At 40.8% G+C, this 20,679-nt stretch overlaps 2 protein-coding genes across 6 annotated transcripts; one reads left to right on the top strand and one right to left on the bottom strand.

Annotated features, from left to right (window-relative positions):
* Window positions 1–83: 83 nt before the first annotated feature.
* On the bottom strand, window positions 84–9,094 carry hnrnpm (heterogeneous nuclear ribonucleoprotein M). 5 transcript variants are annotated; one of them, XM_044198519.1, is made up of 16 exons: window positions 8,821–9,094; window positions 7,742–7,923; window positions 6,062–6,114; window positions 5,311–5,318; window positions 5,025–5,118; window positions 4,679–4,924; window positions 4,210–4,363; window positions 4,041–4,090; window positions 3,901–3,958; window positions 3,205–3,309; window positions 2,180–2,230; window positions 1,742–1,810; window positions 1,533–1,634; window positions 819–1,402; window positions 663–714; window positions 84–564 (listed from the first exon to the last, which is right to left on the bottom strand). In XM_044198519.1, the coding sequence occupies exons 1-16, from the start codon at window positions 8,922–8,924 to the stop codon at window positions 401–403; spliced, it is 2,076 nt and encodes a 691-aa protein (XP_044054454.1). In that variant the 5' UTR covers window positions 8,925–9,094; the 3' UTR covers window positions 84–400. The 5 variants fall into 5 exon arrangements, with proteins under 5 accessions (XP_044054454.1, XP_044054456.1, XP_044054455.1 ...); XM_044198521.1 differs by lacking the exon at window positions 1,533–1,634; XM_044198520.1 differs by lacking the exon at window positions 2,180–2,230.
* Window positions 9,095–12,400: 3,306 nt separating this feature from the next.
* On the top strand, window positions 12,401–20,285 carry dmap1 (DNA methyltransferase 1 associated protein 1). The gene is made up of 10 exons (XM_044198526.1): window positions 12,401–12,841; window positions 13,070–13,161; window positions 13,477–13,672; window positions 13,836–13,994; window positions 14,120–14,287; window positions 14,522–14,707; window positions 15,082–15,153; window positions 15,856–15,928; window positions 16,535–16,887; window positions 19,554–20,285. Exons 1-10 carry the CDS (start codon window positions 12,746–12,748, stop codon window positions 19,611–19,613), a joined length of 1,455 nt encoding a protein of 484 aa, XP_044054461.1. The 5' UTR covers window positions 12,401–12,745; the 3' UTR covers window positions 19,614–20,285.
* Window positions 20,286–20,679: the final 394 nt, after the last annotated feature.

Raw genomic sequence — 20,679 nt, 5'->3', positions numbered from 1 at the left:
GCTAGAAGTTGATGGTCACGACTGAACACTGGCTAGTCTACTATAATGACAGGCAATGCAATAACAAAAAAAAAATCCATAGCAGCATTTCAAATATTGAGATTTATTTATCAAAACACCTTATAGAACAAAAGCAATGACAGGTGAAGCATAAAAGAAAAAAGAAAATTAAAAATTTGGTCTCTAAAAAAAAAAAAAAAAAGTAAAATTTAAAGCAAGAACTAAAACACGTTCACGGTTACAAATTACTAACTAAAATAACATTTTCACTGTTACAAATATCTAACAGACCAAGTGAATATGAATATAATATGAATATGCTGAAGGGCAATTCAGATGATACAGAGTGTTTGGACATTAGTGACTAAACAAAGTGTCAGATGTTACACAGACAAATAACTTATGCATTCCTATCAATCCTAACATCAATCTCTCTTCCATTCAGCCGATAGCCATTCATGGTCCGGCAGGCTCGCTCAGCAGTTTCAGGGTTGTCGAAGCGAACCACACCACAGCCCTTGGACTTGCCGTTCTCCATCTTAATATCAGCATACTGAACCATGCCTGCAAAGGGAAAACAAACAATGTTAGAAGTCATCTTAATGTAAAAGATGAAATAATATATTGTTGATTGTATATTTACAAAATACAACTACTCTTACCGCACGTATTGAAGGTATCCTTCAGCATCTTCCAAGTGAAGTCAAATGGCAGCTGAAAAACAAAATCCATTAAAAAAAAAAAAAGATTATAAATCATGTGTGAGAAAATACTGATCAAATTAATTGAGCCTAACTACCCTGTAGACAAACACTTACATTTCTGACAAAGATCTGGCATCCCTTCCTGACATTGCCTCCCCCAGATCCAGGCCCTGCAGTTCCCCCGAAGGAATTTCCACCAAATCCGCGATCCAAGTCAGCAGAGCGATCAAACTGACCGCCAACACCTCCAGACCCCATCCGATCCATGCCAGAGCTCATGCGGTCGAGGCCACCGGCGGGAAAGCGGTCCAGTCCTCCAGTGGAGCCTATGCGGTCAAAGCTGCTGGCCATTCTGTCAAGCCCGGTGTTGCCCATACGATCCATACCCATTGGGGAGCCAAAGTCCAGGCCAGAACCCATGCGATCCAAACCAGACGGGCCTAAGCGGTCAAACCCAGCTGGGCCAAGGCGGTCCATGCTGGAGCTCATACGGTCTAAGCCAGGTCCAAGCCTGTCCATACTGGGCCCCAGCCGGTCCATCCCCGAGCCCATCCGGTCGAACCCAGAACCCAGCCTATCTAGGTCAGACACGCGGTCCATCCTGTCCATGCCCATCCGGTCCATCCCTGCCATGCGGTCCATGCCCGCTCCCAGACGGTCCATTCCAGAGCTCATGCGGTCCATACCCAGGGAGTTTCCTATAAAAATAAAAAGGAAATAAATACATATTGTTTAAAAAAAGAGTTACATTGATTGCCTAACCTGAAGTGAACATTACATCTGATATTTCATCAGGGGATTTTCAAACAAAATCCTGAAAATACTAACCCATTCCTCTTTCAAAGGAGTCTCCAAAATTATTGCGAGACATTCCCATTTCATTTCGCCCAAACTCCCTGTCAAAAGCACCACCAATCCCACGGTCCATCTCTGACAATGTAAGAGATTAAATGAAACCATTAGAAACATTCAGCAAAACGTGAACAAGTTCCACGCTTGCTTTAGAGTGCTTAACACCCCTCAAAATGTATCTTTACCGTTCATTCTGCCCATCCCTGCAGAACCAAAACGATCCATGTTGTTCATTCCTCCAAAGTTGTCCATTCCTAGAAAAGAAGAGAAGAAAGTCTTAATGTCAGAGGGCACAACAAGAAACAGATGGAGGTTGGGTATGGGAATCTGATGCCTTTATAATACCCGAGTCTGGGAGCACAAAATATAAAATTAAATTTACACACAAAAAAAAAAAAAAAAAAAAATCCCTTTTGCTGTGCTCACTGTTTGTAGGGAGCTAAAAACTTCCTGCAAATGTTTCCCAGTAGCATTATTTCAGGGACTTGAATGGGATTATACCATGAACTGTTGGGAAGTTTTGAATGTAATAGAGGAAGTGTTGAGTTTGCTTTAACAGTAAATTCAGCAGTTGAGGTAAATACAATAAGGACCCCAGTAACTCTAGAATCTTCAGTACATACCTCCTCCCATACGACCTCCCATGTTGCCAAAGCCACCCATTCCATCCATTCCTACAAGTGAGAAGAGTGATGATATGCCACTGATTTCACTGCTGTCTTTTATTCAAGGGTTTAAAAAAAAAAAAAAAAAAATTAAAAAAATAACACTGGCGCTACATGGTTTTTCCTCGTTCAGAATGGGCCCGGGGGGTTACTACGCACAATATTAAGTACGATCGACCAGCGTACAGTAACGGCAACGAGGGTTACCTTATTTGACAGTTTTCCTGTTATTTCTGACCATTTCATAAACAAAAATGTCTATTACCAGCTGTAATGGAATAAAAAAAAAAACAACAGAGTGAAGAGAGAAACTCAAAGTTTTGAAACACTGGCACTGTTAAGACTGCATATTGCATTCAACCATACCCTGTGTGCAGATCCCAGACTAAAATTTAATTGCAGCATTCAGCAATATTTGTATCCATGTAGAGCAGCTCTTAACAGACCTGCCTAGAGCATATTCAGTGTTATTACTGCTGTGCTTATGTGTAACACCACAATTACACCTGTATTTAACAAAAACAAAGCAGCTTTGGGCTTCCACGCATTTTAAGTTACTACAACATGGATTAAATATAAAACTAGGTAGCATTAATATTGGTGCAAACTCAACTGCACAAGATGAGCTCAGCCAGTTCAGTTTATAGTCTCATTGGATTAAGACTTAAATGTTTATTTGATCATTTTTTCCCCCAACAAGATGTGTTCTGCGATTAAATACCACAAACTGGCTCACCCAGCTTAAGCCGTATGTGTAAAATATAGCAACTGAGTGGATTTGAGAGGGGAGGTGACTGCTGGAAGTCAAAGACGTCTTATTTAATTTTATGTTCTGCTTGTTCAACATTCGGAGAAGATTTGAATTGCTATTTTTAAATTCTAAATTCTTATTTTGGAATTGGAGATTTTCTTTTGGCACTGGCTAAAACTTCTTTGGGGGTGCTAAAAACTCCTCAAAGGAGGAAAAACCCTGAGCTAGTTACCTCCAGGGCCCATGTTGCCCATTCCTCCACCACCTCTGTTGAGTTGGGCAGCATCAATGGGCTGGCCACCAGGTCCCAGGCCCAAACCAATACCACTCAGGCCACCTGGGCAGAGAAAAAGGGTACAAACGTATTAAGACGATGTCTACACAGGAAACAGTATTAGTATACGTCTGTATCAAAACAGCAGATGAAGCACACAAATCATGGAGACCTCTGAAACGATTGTTCAATACTGAAATGTGAGGCCCCAGTGGCAGTGTCACTGTTGCTGGGTATTTTTACTCTTCACCCAATACAAAATTCACAAATGCAGTTCTAGGCAAGGGATTTTTTTTTTTTTTAATAAAAATAATATATATATATATATATATATATATATATATATATATATATATATATATATATATATATATATATATATATATATATATATATATATATATATATATATATATATATATATATATATTTTGAACTATCCATAGCAAGTGTCATCTAGTCCTCCAACAGTGGAGGTGGCTGTGAATACAGACCTAGGACTCACAGGAGTCATTGATGGGATTTGTTGGGTCTCTGAAATAATTATAAAGAGTATGGTGTAGACCTGCCTATAGGAAAAGTGCAATGAGATAACTTCTGTTATGAATTGGAGCTATATAAATAAAACTGAATTGAAAGTAAGTGTATACTTACGGGGAAGAGCAGCTGCTCTGTCAGGTGGTCCAAAATCTTTTGGCAGGGATTTCTCATCCTGAAAAAAGCGGCACATAAACACATTCAGACTATGCTCTCCAATCATTGTGTGATCCAATGTACAAGTTGAGGCAACATACCAGTTTGACGTGCATGACTCTGTTGAATAACAGCTGCCCATTGAACATAGCTGTAAAAATCATTAAGGAAAGCGTGCCAGTGACATTTTGAAATAATGCGATTCTACTGAATTAACATCCTATGCATACACCAAGTTATTCCAATTGGCCAACATTTTCCAAAGGATACAGACAGCTTGGACTGCTTCAAGGGGCATATCAAATGTTACTGTGCCCATGCCTCTGCTTTTCCCATCCTTGTCCTCCAGAATGTCAGCCCTCACCACCATGCCCGCCATGCCAAATACCTCTTTCAGCTTCTTCCAGCCCACTTTGTAGTCAAGCTGTAGGCACAAAGGACAATTTGAAAAATGGTTAGTTGTTTAATCCACAAGCAAGGCTACAAAGACAAGTCAGACTAAACTAAGATTTCTCACCATGTTTGATACAAACAATATTATTTGATTAAATTTACAGTTGTACACTAATGGGTAATGCTGAAACCATGAGTCAAGTCATTTTATCAAGTAAAAATACTAATATTTGCTGGCTACAGTTTCTCAAATGTATTCCCTGCCTCACTCTTTTCATACTGTTTAATTCCATACATTTGAGGGGTTTTGGATTATAAAACAATGGGAAAACTCTGGAAGCCTCACATTAGCCACAAAGACAGTGCTGCCAATCCTGCCAGCCTGGAGACCATGGATGATCTCGTTGGGGATGTTGGGGTTGTTCATCAGGCTAGGAGGAATGTTGACCATGGGGCCATTCGGTCCAGGGCCCATTCGATCCATGTTCATGCGATCCATTCCACCCATTCCTCCCATTCCACCATGGCCTCCTGGGGGGCCTCCACCTTGAGCCTTGTTGATTTCTCTCTGAGCAATCACACCATCAGGATCCTAACAAAAAGCATGAAAATATGACTCCGGAAAATCCACAACTGATATTTTGGTCTCTTTGCAGCTCTCTGTTTTTCTAGTCACCCCTGCTGTTGCCTACCTCTTTCACTTTTAGGGGTCGTCCATTGAGGTTGTGCTTGTTGACCTTCTCCACTGCTTTCTTCATTAGCTCTTCAGTCCTAAACTCAACAACACTGACAGAAATATATAGTATATCATGAGAGAGAAATCAATAAATTCCTTAAAAAAATAAATAAAAAATTAATAGCTACCCTCTCCAAAAATCAGACAGAAACAGACACATGTGCTTCCATATTTTTATTTTGTCAATCTGAGAAGCAATGACACAAACAATTAGAAAGGATAAATGGACAGGGACTACTTACGCACAACCCTTTGTTGATTGAAGAAATCAGAACAGGCCGCACCAAGAGGAGTGAAGAATAATTCAAATTAGTAAAAGCAGTGGTTATTATAATAATAATAATAATAATAATAATAATAATAATACACAATTTTAAGCAATAAGAATTTCATGCACAATAAGAAGTTCAACATCACACAAGCCTACAGCCTTGGCCACAACTCTGTGCTTCTAAATACAATTACAATGTTAAGATCTCACACCCCCCCAGTCACTAACACAATGCAGGCAAGTCTGGTGAATATTAAAGAGTATTTTTCCAACATCCATAGGGCAGAAAATCCACAGTGAGATAGGATTCCCCACTACTAAGACATTGGAGGGAACTTTTCCAGTAGAGCAGTTCTACGGAATGAGTTATATTTAACAACCATCTAACAGCCTTGTAACAACCTCTTGCGGACTAGACCCCTTTAGTTCATGAGGAGCAAATCCAGCAACCAAAGGGCCATTGTCAGCTACTGCAATCCCACAGGATTGGCTACAAAGAAAGCTGAAGTCCTGTTCTAAGGGCATCAACCCTCAGGATGACCTCAAGTCAGTGCCACAGACGACACCATATAAAACATGCCCCCGGCATGTCACCATCTGACACACTCCACCAGGTTTCTGAATCTGAACAAATCCCAACAGTGAAAATAAAGAAACCAAAGCTGACAAACACAGGTTTGTCTAGGATTATTCATGTTTTATTTGTATGTATTTGCACTTACCCTCGATTTGCCTTCTGCGTCCATTAAGTGTTCCACGTACGTTACCTCACCCACTACAAATCAGATTCCAGAGACGACACACACCAAGGGGAGAGAAGCCGAGAGAACAATGGGGGTTTAGAGCAGAAACACAAGTAGGGCGGCCGGTGACAGTGAGCTCAGACTGCCAGTCCTGAGCCTTCCCCCAGCACCTCAGCAGCAGCACAATATGGTACAGGTCTACAAAAAGCAAGCTTGGGTCTTTTAAAAAAAATAAAGACTTCTTAGCCTGTCCTTGTTAGAATTCTCCCGAAGCACCAAAAGCAATAGACTGAGGACAACAACTGTTGAAATGGCCATCAGCCTTCCTATTTGGATATAATGCCGTGAACACCACCTTCTACCTGAAGATAATTGACCAAATAATTTCAAGTAGGCAAAACCCGTTCAATGCCTCAGCCCATTTCATTGCAAACCTGTGCATACTTTGTCAAATGTCGCCATTTTAAACCTCAGGCTAATGCATCAATACATTCGCCCATCAGCTGAGTCTAAGAGGAAACCTACAGCTATAAAACTAACCATAATCTTAATGATGGCACGCTCTAAGGGGAAAGAAACTTCTCTAACTGCAAACATGTTCTTAAAAGTTGACTTGTTCCTGAAATGCACAAAATCAGAATTTTGATTCAGCGTCGACCAAAGCCACGCCTTCGTTCCAGATCACGGGTCTGTTCAACGAATGGACATCAGTGACCAAACCTCTAGAGACAAGGACAGTGCATAAGAAGTTGCTTCATTTTGTAGACCTGTACCCCAAAGAAATCCCCAACGCATAGCTGTGTTTGGCACAACATGGAGATCTGCTGAGAAAACATTTGCTTGTCAAGGTCACACCTAAAAAAGAAAATGCAATTTAACTCCACAGTCAGTTGTCATAAAACGAATACCAGGCACTCCTTCTGAAAAAGGATTGTACCCTTCTTAACACATGTTTTTACTTCAAGTAAATGCAAGTTTAGTGCATTACTTATGATACATCGCTTTCCAATACCCCATAACTACAAGTACTATCGCATGAGTAGGCACATGTAAATCCATATTGTACATTTAAGAGAGAACTTTAGGCTAATCCCTGCTGAAATTCAAAGTTGCTGCATCACAAATGACTTCATTTGACATGTCTCCAAAAGTTTGTCTTATTTATAAAATTATGAGACCTCAGGCTTTACCGTTAGTTACATGTTGCAACTGAGAGCAACTTGTTAATCGTGTAAATTATATTACAGCAATGTACTGTATATTTTTTTTCATGCATTCATGCCGCTCACAATCCCAAACCATTTGGATTTTCACATTAGTGGACCGGCTTTACACATGTACAAACTCCACTTCACAAAAACCACAAACGGTTTTAGTAATCTCAATGGAGAATAAATTCAGTATAACGTCCAGGTTCACAGCACTTGTGCAAGTCTGCAGCAACCCCTTAGTTGACGGACAAATAAGAGGGACCTCGACCAAAACCCTTGTTCCAAATAACTCCCACGAGATCTCGAGCAACATTGTACAACTAAAGTCCCTGCACAAATTCCCAAAAGCCCTTCAGAGCTGCAGTGGTCAAACAAAATGACCCTGGATGGTGCATCTTTTTGTCTTGTCCAAAGCTGACTGAGTCAATCCCTTATCCAAACACCTTACCTTTTTCTTTCATCAGGTCTTTGAGGGCTTGCCATTTCACATCATATGGGATATTGCTGACAAAAACGCGGTATCTTTTGTTCACATTTCCATAGGGTTCGTAGCGTCCGCCTCCACCTCTCTTCTGGGGCCTCTCCTTTCTGCTGGAGTTGGGCTCATGCTTGGCTTTCCCATTCACATCTCTGTGTAAAGAGATTAGTTAATACCATGAGTTAAAAAACAAACAAACCCTACTTCATACAAGCATGTCAACATGCTTTTACAAGCATGATTAGGTTCTTAAGTGAAGGCTAATAAGTGTAAAATTACTGCAAACACATTTGCTAGTAACGTTACATGTTACAATCAATATATTACAACCAACTAAATCTAATTAAAAACACAACACAGGCCACACCATTTTGACTGTACTTGCGTCTGGCCATTGCTCCTTCAGAAAGGCCGAAATGAGGCCACTACTGTAACTCAATCCAATAGCGGGACTTAAGTCTGACAACGGAAAAAATAAATGAATAAACTAGTCTTCGACTGGTTAAATTGTTAAGTGATTAATAATTACGGTTAGTGATACTACTAAAACAAGTAAAATGTATTTAGACAGTTAAATGGTTTGAACTACAGTAGTTTGCCATCAAGACGATTGCACTTCAGCCGCATGGCAAGGCCGCTCTTTGCACATAGTGAGCTTGCATTCCATTACTAAAACAAACGTTACGTTGTTTTAACGTCTATAATCAAATTGCAAAAGAATAGAAAAAGAAAATCTTAAAGTCAAAAGTTATTTGACTTTAACGAGTAGCCAAGTAAAGTGTTAAGCTACCTTAAATTACGTAAACTAGATGGATTCTCCCTGTAAATAGACGGGTCCCAAACACACGTCACCTAACAATACAAAAACGTATATAACGACGAAATGTAACCACAATATATAATTGCTTCATTAGAACTCAACTAAGTAAACATTTTTCATTAAAAACTGGTCGAAGTACGGCATTCCCGTGGATCCGAATCGTTACAGCTAACTAGATACCTAGCAAGCTAGTAAGCGCCAACAAAGGAACCTTGATGAATTGACTCACCCCTGCTGCTGCTGTTGCTGTTGCTGCTGCTGCGGCGGCGGCGGCGGCTGCTGCTGCTGCTGGCCTACAGTCTCAGTAGCATTTTCGGCCTGCTCGTTAGACATCTTCTTGCGCAGTTTAGTGTCTTGCTAAATTAAACTGTGTTATCGCAGACTATCTTCGTCGATATTAGCGAGTCAAGCGTCTTCAAAAGTGACCTTAATGGAAAATATAATAGATAGCTTAATGACAACGACGACCACTTCTGCGACACCAGCTAACGAAAATGGCGGCGAGAGCAGTCTGTAAGGAATGCTGGGAGATTTTAAACCAGTGACAGAATGGTCTACATCCGGTGTTTACTTTCAAAAGTAAAAAGGGGGATTTTCAGAATAAAGGTACCCGGAATGCAAGCACATAAACATACACAAAGATGAAAACTTGTCAAATGAATGTGTGTGTGCTTGCCTGTTTTTTTTTAAGAAAACCCTTACTGTCACAATTTACTGCTAGTTAATAATAAGCCTTTAATAAGTCTATCCTTTTACTGCTATAGTTTAAAGGTAAAACTTGAGCTTGTTGTGTCAAACTGGGTCAAAATAGTATTTTGGGTAAATAACAACAGTAATATAAAAATAACATCCCAATTATGGGCTAGTTTTGACCCAGGGATTTTTAGTATATATGGGGCTGGAGAGATGGGCTTCAGCCATAGACTGTATGACTGCATATGGCAGCAGCCTAAGGAAGAACAAATATTCCAGATACCCTTTTAAAGCTCATACAGACTTAATGGCTCACAAGACCAGGCTAAAAAGCTAGGTTTTCATTTTTATGGTATAGAGTCAGTGTCAGTGGTGATCCTGGGCCTTGTTGATGAGGCCAGCGGCAGATGGGAAGAAACTGTTCTTGTGGCGTGAGGTTTTGGTCCTGATGGACCGCAGCCTCTTGCCGGAAGGGAGTGTCGGAAACAGTTTGTGTCCGGGGTGGGAGGGGTCAGCCACAATCTTTCCTGCACAGCTCAGGGTCCTGGAGGCGTACAGGTCGTGGAGGGATGGCAGTTTGCAGCCAATCACCTTCTCTGTGGAGCGAATGAAACAGCAGCAGCATACCGGATGGTGATGGAGGAGGTGAGAATGAACTCAATGATGGCAATATAGAAGTGCACCATCATTGTCTTTGGCAGGTTGAACTTCTTCAGCTGCCACAGGAAGTAAATCCTCTGCTGGGCTATTTTGGTGGGGGAGCTATGTTCAGCTCCCACTTGAGGTCCTGGGTAATGATGGTGCCCAGGAAGTAGAAGGACTCCACAGTGTCAACTGGGGAGTCACACAGGGTGATGGGGGCAGGTGGGCCTGGGTTTTTTCTGTAAGCCACTACCATCTCCACTGTCTTAAGAGCGTTGAGCTCCAGGTTGTTCTAACTGCACTAGATGGTCAGTCTCCCACCTCTAGGCGGACTCATCCCCACCAGAGATGAGCAGTGGTGTCATTCGTGAACTTCAGGAGCTTGACGGACTGATGACTGGAGGTGCAGCTGTTGGTATACAGGGAGAAGAGTAGAGGCGAAAAAACGCAGCCTTGGGGGGATCCGCTGCTGATGGTCTGGGAGTCAGAGACTTGTTTCCCAGGCTCCCGTGGTGCCTCCTGTCGGACTTGAAGTCTGTGAGTCTGGGAGAGCTTGTCTTGCAGCAGAGCCAGGATGATAGTATTGAAGGCGGAGCTGAAGTCCATAAACAGGATCCTGGCGTAGGTTCCTGATGAGTCCAGGTGCTGGAGGATGAAGTGAAGGGCCATGTTTACTGCATTGTCTACAGATCTGTTGTCTCTGTAGGCAAACTGCAGGGGTCCAGGAGAGGGTCAATAATGGATTTGAGTTGGGACGACACAAGGTGCTCAAAAGACTTCATTACCACAGAGGCACATCAGGGCGACGGGTCTGTAGTCATTAAGTCCTGTGGTCCTTAGTTTTTTGGGGATGAGGATGATGGTGGAGGACTTACAACAGACTGGTATGTGGCTGAGGAGGGCAGTTGTGGAGAGGCCCAGGCTCCTGCTGAGGTGGGGGAGGTGAAGTTGGTGAGCTGTAGCTGGTCGATGGAGTCACGGGGGATGGTGTCAGGACTGTCCCATTGTCTTTCAAAGCGACAGTAGAACTAATTCAGTTTGTTGACCAGGCACAAGTCATTAATGGAAGTGCGGGGCTTTAGATTTGGACTTTGTGATCTGTCTGAGTCCCCTCCAGACAGAAGCAGAGTCACTGGCTGCGAACTGGTGTTGTAGTCTCTCTGAGTACAGTCGTTTAGCATTTAATTAACTGTCTGTATTTGGGGAGTTCATGGCTGAGGTTACCTTTGTTAAAATCACAGAGGACAATAACAAAGGAGTCTGAGTTTGTCCGCTCCACACACAGTATCTGGTCGGCCATGGAGCTATACCTTCAAAATCCAAGTTGTCAAAATGCGCAATGATTTTGGATTCTAAACTTTTTGCAGCCAGCCCCTTGTCACTCTGCTCAGTAATTTCCAAACTCCTGTGCATAACAGTGCCTATTTTGCCTTATAGCATTCTCCGGAGGGCAATGTTTTATATAACTGATGCAGATTGCTCAAGCAGAGATGTCACTTTCCCTTCTCTGCCAGCTGTCAGTTTAAATGTTCAGAAAAGGAAAGATGATTTACCTGGAGAGATAAAGGATTGGATTGTTTACAACAAAATGTTTGTTGTCTTGCGTGAAGCCAGTGTTCGATGTTGAGAATTTCTAAGTTGTTAATGGTGAAACTTTATCCATACCACTCAAACCTGATTTCAAACCTGTTCTCATAGTTCTGTTTTCCTCTGGGAACCTCTGAAAGTATGAAAAGGGGTTGATTAGCAAATGGATTATTTACAGTTGCGTGATAGTATCATCTCTATTAATGTTATATGCATATCTAAGTTATTAAAGAAAAGGTTTCAGTCGTAGTCATCTGGACACTGTTTTCAGAATCAAGACGTTTTGGCTCCCATCCGGAAGTCATTGTCAATTGTGAAAAATGGACCGGGAACTGGACGAATGAGGGACTACACCGTCTAAGTTATTAAAGGTGATCATCTGCTTTGATATTGTCATATTGTTTGATGTGTATCATGTTGGGTGGCTAGAGAAATGGTCTGTTGATGTTGTTCTGCTTTTCTCTAATTCTCTAAAACAAATAAAAAAAAAACCTCAACAACAACAAATCACATTAAAGAAAGAACATGTTCAACAGCTTTATGTCATGTATCAACAAGTTTGTCTGAATCACTCTCTCTCCTCTCTTTGTCACTTTCTTTCAATTTTAACATAAATATGTTTATCATACACTTCCATAATATTGATAGCACTACTATACATAGTACTGTTCTAAATCTATGTTTTATCCTACAATGAAGAAGCTGTTAGAAACGGCATTTGTGATGTAGCTTGTAAAGATTCGTTGAGTTATTGTTATAATTGTATTATTGCATCAACCCTGCTGGTGTTTTCAGTATCACGTTCAGTTTTTTTTTTTTTGAAGTGGAAGAATCTGTAGTGCACCGCCAGACCTCACGGGGGCGACAGTTAATTATTGAGCAGATCTGTGTGGTCACAACGACATCATCGGGGACGGAAATAGTGTTGATTTAGGTGGCTAGCTACTTACTTAGCCTTAACAATGGCTTGGGAATATTCTTATTAACTGTTTCTATAGTTTTCACGTAAAGTAGAAAGGTTCACAAAAACAAATCTTACAAAATCGTTACTTGGGTGTTTGTGGCTCTGTGTAAATTTAACGTAGCTTAGAAATGACAACATTAGCATTAGCCTTTAGCTAGGAGCGTATTCGTTGGACAGTACCGCGTTACTGAATGAGCGCCTGTGAATGAATAAACAGTATTTACGTTTGACAGGTTGTGAGAAGCGTTAATTAACAACATATTAAGTCATGGCTACTGGTGCTGATGTCAGGGATATTCTGGAGTTGACTGGAGGAGAAAATGACGGTCCCATCAGCAAGAAAGATCTCATCAACTCAGACAAGGTGAGAGATAATCATAAGATACCCATAATGGCTGACCCAGTATTCACAAGTTACTCATGTAAGTTTCCCGAATTTGACACAATATTAAAAGAGTTACACAGGCTGTGGGACTAAAAAACACAAACCCATGCCATTTCCACAGCAAGAAAATTATGCTCTTCCGTGCTTGAGAGTATTACCAAAGTTTTCTTTAAGATAAATAACCAATTTCTCCATCACTTGTCTCAGAAAAAAACCAAGAAGACAACAGAAACGCTGACCTTCAAGAGACCCGAGGGAATGCACCGAGAGGTCTATGCCCTGCTCTATTCAGATAAAAAGTATGGGCTCCTTTTGAGTTTGTCTTAAATCAGTGTACTGAATTATCCTTAAGGGTTTGATTCAAGTGTGTGTGTAATAAGTTGCATGAGGAAGGGATCAGGATGAAAATTAGAGTTTTTCTCTTCCATGGATAATGATTGTTCATTAAAAAAGTAAAAAAAGGAAGAGAAACAGGAGAACAGTTGTCATTATTTTCTAGTGTGTAAATCAGATATAATGACATCCCAATGAGTGACATGTAAAATAAATAAAAGCAGATTTTCCACATATTTTGTATTTTTGCTTTAACAAAGACTTGTTTTTCCTGTCCCCAGAGATGCACCCCCTTTGCTGCCTAGTGATACTACACAGGGCTACAGGACAGTCAAAGCCAAGCTGGGTTGTAAAAAGGTGCGTCCCTGGAAGTGGATGCCTTTCACTAATCCAGCTCGCAGAGATGGGGCTATATTTCACCACTGGAGACGTGTGGCAGAGGAGGGCAAGGACTACCCTTTTGCCCGCTTCAATAAGGTAGGGACTACTACAGTCTTCTTTTTAGTCTCACCATTTATGCGATACAAACACACAGGGTGGATTTTTATAGCTACCCATCTTCTGTCATCTCCCCCTTTTCAGACGTATACATTCATCTTGATTCACTGCATTTTCTCTGTTCTCATGTCTGCCTTCATAGACAGTGCAGGTACCAGTGTACTCGGAGCAGGAGTATCAGATGCATCTACACGATGATGGCTGGACTAAAGCGGAGACAGACCACCTGTTTGACCTGTGCAAGCGCTTTGACCTGCGCTTCGTAGTTGTCCACGACCGTTATGACCACCAGCAATACAGAGTAATCACTCAGCAACTCATCTACAGTACTCATGTTCCCTTGCACTGAGGATATATGGCAAAAATCACAATGATGTAAATTAAAGCGTATATTTGTAGTAACATTCTTCCATTTATACTTTTCAGAAACGTTCTGTGGAGGACCTGAAAGAACGCTATTATAGTATTTGTGGTAAGCTGACCAAGGTCCGTGCAGCTTCAGGGACAGAGCCCAAGATCTACATCTTTGATGCTGGCCATGAAAGGCGCCGTAAAGAGCAACTGGAGAAGCTCTTCAATCGCACACCTGAACAAGTTAGTAACTTTGTAATTTGATTTGGATTTGGATTCTTATGCTGTTGTTAAGATTTCATGACTTAAATATTGCCCATCCAAGATGAGAAGCATCATGCTGAGCACAAACAAAAACTGGATACAGTAATGCCTTTTGTGGAAAACCCCCCGAAAAAAACCTCCAACATTACCAAAACAAAGATGTTTGCCAGCCTTCTAAATATTAAGATTGCACTTCTCTTGTTTTTCCTGCAGGTGGCAGAAGAGGAATACCTTATTCAGGAGCTAAGAAAGATTGAGACAAGGAAGAAAGAGCGTGAGAAGAAGGCCCAGGATCTGCAGAAACTCATTAAAGCAGCTGACACAACCACAGAGTTAAGGCGAGCTGAAAAGAGGGTTTCCAAGAAGAAGCTTCCACAAAAAAGAGAAACTGAAAAACCGGTATGATATGCGCTCATACGCGAAGTAAAGCACAAGCCAACAATTCATAACTGAGAAATGTTTACCAGCAGATTAAAGCATCATTAGATGCTTTAATCTATTGAGATGGCACAGCCTCATGATAGTGCTTATTCAATGCAATAGTATACTGAGATAATTAAGTTTCAGCTCAGTCTCAATATTTTGTATTAATCATTTTATATTCTTTTGATGAAACAGCTGTGTCACACTGAGGTGGCTCTTGTGTCTCAGTTTGTGAATCACTGTAAAGACCTGATTCATTTCATATTATTGTTAAATGTCTCTCCAAAGTTCAGAGGGATGTCATGTCTTGTCTCTTATCCTTCTCGTTATCATTATTTCTTCTTCTTTAGGCTGTTCCAGAGACAGCAGGCATCAAGTTCCCTGACTTCAAATCAGCGGGTGTCACACTGCGCAGTCAGAGGGTGAGTATAGCTAGATCCTATTGAGGTATTAAAACTACAAAAAGAATATTCCCTAACACATCTTCAACTTAAAACTTCGCTTTGGCTCTCAAATACCAGTGAGGAACTTAAAACCCCAATCTGAAACGAAGAACAAACCTGAAACTACCGTAGCCATAAATAATCCCATAGCTCAGTATTAAGAACTTGTATTTCTCTGTACTGTGCTGACATTTATCATTGGAACTGATGTAAAAACATAAAATTTGAACTTGAATTTTAACATTTTTTAAAGTTTTGTTTGAACCACTATTAATATAAAAACAATTTTAGTGAAGCTTGACCCTATAGTTGATGTATGCGAGAAACCAGAATGTCTGACTTGAGCTAGCTATCTCTCATTAGTACTGTGATGATTAATGCTGTTAGTGACTAGCTAATATCTGTAAGACCTAGCAAGGGGACTCTTATTCATCTTTAAGACTGATGAGGAGCTGCCGCTCTCAATGGAAAATGCATTAGCACGGCTAAAGGAGTGGAGTGCCTGCCCCTCTAGCTAATCAGTCAGACAGAGTTCAGTGGATAAAGACATTTTGATCTGGCCCGCTGAAGTGCATTTCATACGAATTAAAAGCCCCGAGGTGGAGCTATTTATCCTAATATCTCCGGCACCTTAAATCACACCCAAGTGTGTTTGCATGTGTGTCTTTGTGTGTGATTCAGATGAAATTGCCAAGCTCAGTAGGCCAGAAGAAGATCAAGGCTATTGAGCAGATCCTGATAGAACAAGGAGTGGGTAAGTGTGATTAAACATTAACTATCTGCAAACATTTCAAAGTTTTACATTTTTAACTCTTCTCTGCAACAGACTTATAAACAGACATATAAAGATCCTAAATTAGGTATTTAGTGGTCCCAGTTTGGTGTTTTCAGTACAGCAGGGGAGAAAAAAAATCTTTCCTTTATTTTGAATAACAACCACTTAAAGGAATATTCAGACATTTTTGTAATGTGTACAATTAAAAAAAGAGGACAGTGGTTTAGCAGCAGTAAGCTTACACATACAGCAGGAGCTACTTCTTGACAAACACCAACTGGGCTCATGTTGTCAGTTGTCTGATGACATGGGAGGATTTTAAAGATGTGGCTTCTCATTTACATTTACCACACCAACTATACTAACTATTTTTGTTGGGCTAGACTGACTAGCAAGGCTTTGCTAAACACAACTATCTACACTGTACCGCACCAGTTTGGGACAAATACATACATCGGTTACACCATCATCTTCCACCTACCATAATAACCTCACAATTGTAAACTAGTTTTGCAGTGTTTTTAATGAAAGCACTTCAGAGTCATTTTTATTCATCTATGCCTTTGTGTATGTCTGTGGATCCAGATCTTAACCCCATGCCCACAGAGGAGATTGTTCAGATGTTCAATGAGCTGCGTAGTGACCTGGTGCTGCTGTATGAGCTAAAACAGGCCCACAGCAATTGTGAATACGAACAACAGATGCTGCGTCATCGCTATGAGGCCCTACTAAAGGCCGGCAATGGAGGCGGGTGTGGTGGAATTACAGGGGTTGGACCAGCCGCTGCAACACAGGGTGGAGAACTCAATGCCACCAACAGCACTACAGCATCCACCCCAGGGGGTGAAGCTCAGTCCTGGCCGAGTGCAGATGACATCAAGGTGGAAGCCAAGGAGCAGATCATTGATGTTGTAGGAGCACCACTTACCCCCAACTCAGTAAGTCTGCACAGCCTAGACCCAAACTCTTCCAAACCATCACCAACAATTGGGTGAAGATGTCTTTCTACCAGAGGTGTTCATAAGTCTTTTGAACCATGTCCAAGTCAAGTCTCAAGTCTGAGACATGACTTATTAGTCAAAAAGCAAGTTTTTCCCAGTCCATCAATGCTTAGTATGAAAGTTACAATATCACAATTGCCAAAATCACACCAAATACTTCTGTTTTTAATGGAAACAGTTGCAAGTAATGAATCCAAGTAATGAAGTGAAGTTTGTAGGTGTTTTCATACATCACTGTATCCTTGTTTTATTCTTAACACTTCTCTGCTTGGTCACGTTAAAATCAGGATCAGAGACTGAATGTGATTAAACTGCTTAATTATTATCCCTTTAACTTTTCAGCAAAAACTATAATGATTAGGCAGTGTTGTCCATAAGAGATTAGATATTAAACTGCTTTACAAGTGAAAAAATAAGCTTAACCGGAAATCAAGCTTAACTAGCAGCACTTGTTAGTATAACTGAATTTAATTTAAAGTTTGTATTTTTTGTAGTTCAGTGTACTCTCTATGTATAACAATACAACTAATGAATAAATTTCACAAACTATTCAGTACTAATTCAGTTAACTTTAAGCCAGTGAGAGAGAGAGAGAGCTGTGGTCGTGCTACCACGGGAGTGAATGAGGAGAGGGAGGGCCGGTAGCGAGAAAGCCACTGAATCAGCGAAATAAAACGTTAATTTCTGTTTCACAGTGGTTACATTCTTAAACACAACCACACCAGTATTCAGTTTAGTTTTTGATATTCAAGGTCTAAAAATGTCTGGGATTGTAGGAGGGGAGGCATTAAATTTGATCTGGGGCAGAATGAATGAGCGTTTCTATTTTTTTTCTTCAGTTTTATTTTACCGGTATTTTATATCTCACAAAAATGATTATTTCCGCAACATATCTATTTATTTGTACGTGAAATAGGTAGCGTACACTCCTCTTGGTAGGTTGCGGTAGTAAACCTTATGCACAGGCTGTTAGCCGCATTTTAACCTAAAAGAAGAACATGTTTATCCAGCTTCCGATTTGGGGGCTGCAGTGGGGAACAGGAAAACACCAAGAACACGATGCTGCAAGTAAGTATTGCAGGCTCAGCCATGGGTAAATGCAAATTCAATAAGAAGTTCCTGCGATTTGTATGAGCCACGATGTGAACTTTGTCGCTAAACCTTCAAACTTGGGACAATGGTAAGCAAGGATTCTCACATGAAATCTCAAAAGCACAAGTACTATGCTAGCACTCGAAATAGTACATTAAAATGTTATGCCCATCGAGTCGTATGCTGCGACATATAGGTAGTTTCCCTGTAACGTTACATACTAGAGATGATTTGTCTACTATGAATATGTCTGCTCTGCAGTGGTGGAATGTAACTAAGTACATTTACTTAAGTATTGTACTTAAGTGCTTACTTCTATGCCACAAAATCTCAGAGGTGCCAATATTGTACTTCACTACAATTATTTGACAGCTTTAGTTACTAGTTACTTTTCAGATGACAGTTTTTCATATCCATGCTGTCCATTGAAAACCAGGTATCTCCAAATGTGGTGATTTTGAATGTTTGTGATAAACTTTATTGGTTGAGAAAATTTTCCTACTTAAGATAAACTATTTGAACCCCTCCATGAAAAGTTGACTTTTTAGAGAGATGGTTCTCACAGGACAGCGACAACACAAACATATGACGATCTTACAGAAAATGATGCATTGGTGTAGATTAAACTAGATTAAATGTGTGTGTAATATTAGCTCAACCATGAACATCCACCACAGTAAAATGCATCATACACATTAATGCAGCAGTAATATTAATCCAGAAACATACAGTGGTGTGAAATAACCACTGTATATAATAGTAGGCTTGCCCTGAACTTTTGTAACCAAACCACTTCGACTACTGAAGTAGCTTCCATTTTTGCAACCAACTCCTCCACCGTGGAGCCTGTAGCAATGTTACTTTCGCTTTCAGCCATGCTTGTTGTTGCTGTGCATAACAGTACAACGTCATTACGTCAACAAGTTGGAATGTTGCCAATATCACAATATGACAAAAAAAAATCATATTAAAAATTATACCAGTATAATCATGAGCGATATGATATGGCACACCCCTAGCCAATATATGATCCGATCGCCAATTGGCACAAGCCTAGTTCCTGTGTGGAAGGGGGTAGGATCTGGGTAGATGATGTGAACCTCTGTTCAGAGTACATCCTCATGATAAAGAACCGTGCTGGTAGGTAAAAACAAGCAGTTGGTGACTCCAGTTGCATTGGTTGGAGACACATGACTGTCTTCACATTCCCCAGACCAACAGTGGGAGTCAGCAGTGTCGAGCACAGCAGGGCACTGAGAACTGGTGATTTCAAATTGGTAGAAAAAGGGAAAACAAAACAGAAATTGTTACACCTCTCAAGCTGCCTGCCTCACTTCTGGTGTTTTAAACATGGTGATCCTGTCATTCATTAAACAACAATCACTATTTATAACCAACTTGCCCCACAGTTTAGTAAACATGTTCTAGAAATGGCCATTGATTGTAAATGCAGTAAGAGGAGGAAATCCCTGCCAGACCCTAATATGATTGTTATGTGTATCACATTGCAGCGCAAACGGAGAGAGTCAGCATCCAGCTCGTCCTCAGTGAAAAAGGTGAAGAAGCCTTGATAAGGACGAGAGCACCAGCTGGTACACGGTGGAGGACAAGGGGCTGTGTTAGTTACTCTGGTCATGGTGGAGACGCCCACAAGTTTTATGGTTAGACAAGAGGGACACAGGGGAGCAGGACACCATATTGCTGGCCATTTACGTAGAAGCACCACTGACTACACATGCATCCACACACAACTTATCACCTACCAACGAGACCTCTCCAACCCCTCTCCATCTGGCCTGCCCAGCATCTTTGTGACAAAGGCAACAACTGAGTGACATTTCATTCCATTACTGCTCGTCTCCCTGCCTCCACCATTGCTCAGTCTTAGATGAGGCAAGATCAGCTATAAATTGCCAGGCTGAGCTAATCGGGACATGGGGAAGAAGGTTCGGAATGAGTGGGTAATTGAAAGGACCTCGAGCCGCAATGCTCATTTGACCCATCTGAGGTTTTTTGTAGCCTAATCATGCCATAGTGTTTACTGGAAATGTGTTTTTGTGTTAGCCTTTAGTACCCACTGTAGCTCCCTCCTGACCAAGAGTGCATCTCGCTCTCTCATAGATGGTGGTTCCATCTGCTGCCTGTGCTTCATGTTGGACAAGTGGGGCTGATTTGTGTTGTTTGGTGACCTTGAAGATGCTTTAGTCAATGATTCAATAAATTTCATTGTTTTTTTTCCCCTTGCTGCGTGTTATGCACGTTTATGCCATTGTGATCCATTTCAAGCAATTTTTTCTTTCTCAGATGAGATCTTAACTTGGAGGTAATTAGTGTTAAATACACATTTGCCGGGGAAATTGTAGGATCATGACATTCTTACTTTACCTGTCATCAAAGTTAAGTGACAACTAATGACTTCATTAATATGATAATTAAGCAGTGATCATTCTTAGGTTGCCACTGAAACTTCATTTGGTCCCCTCTCCATAATATTGCTAATTGCATGTCAATTATGTTGTTTAGCCTACTTAGACATTAATTTCTATGCAAATTTTGAATACGTTTGCCCAGGAGAAGGAGTATTGTGATCTGGGCATACTGTGTGTATTTATATATCCACATAGATGTATACATTGC

Source organism: Siniperca chuatsi, linkage group LG6 (assembly GCF_020085105.1).
Source record: "Siniperca chuatsi isolate FFG_IHB_CAS linkage group LG6, ASM2008510v1, whole genome shotgun sequence".
Taxonomy (NCBI): Eukaryota; Metazoa; Chordata; class Actinopteri; order Centrarchiformes; family Sinipercidae; genus Siniperca; species Siniperca chuatsi.
This window is presented reverse-complemented; position numbering and strand designations above follow the sequence as displayed.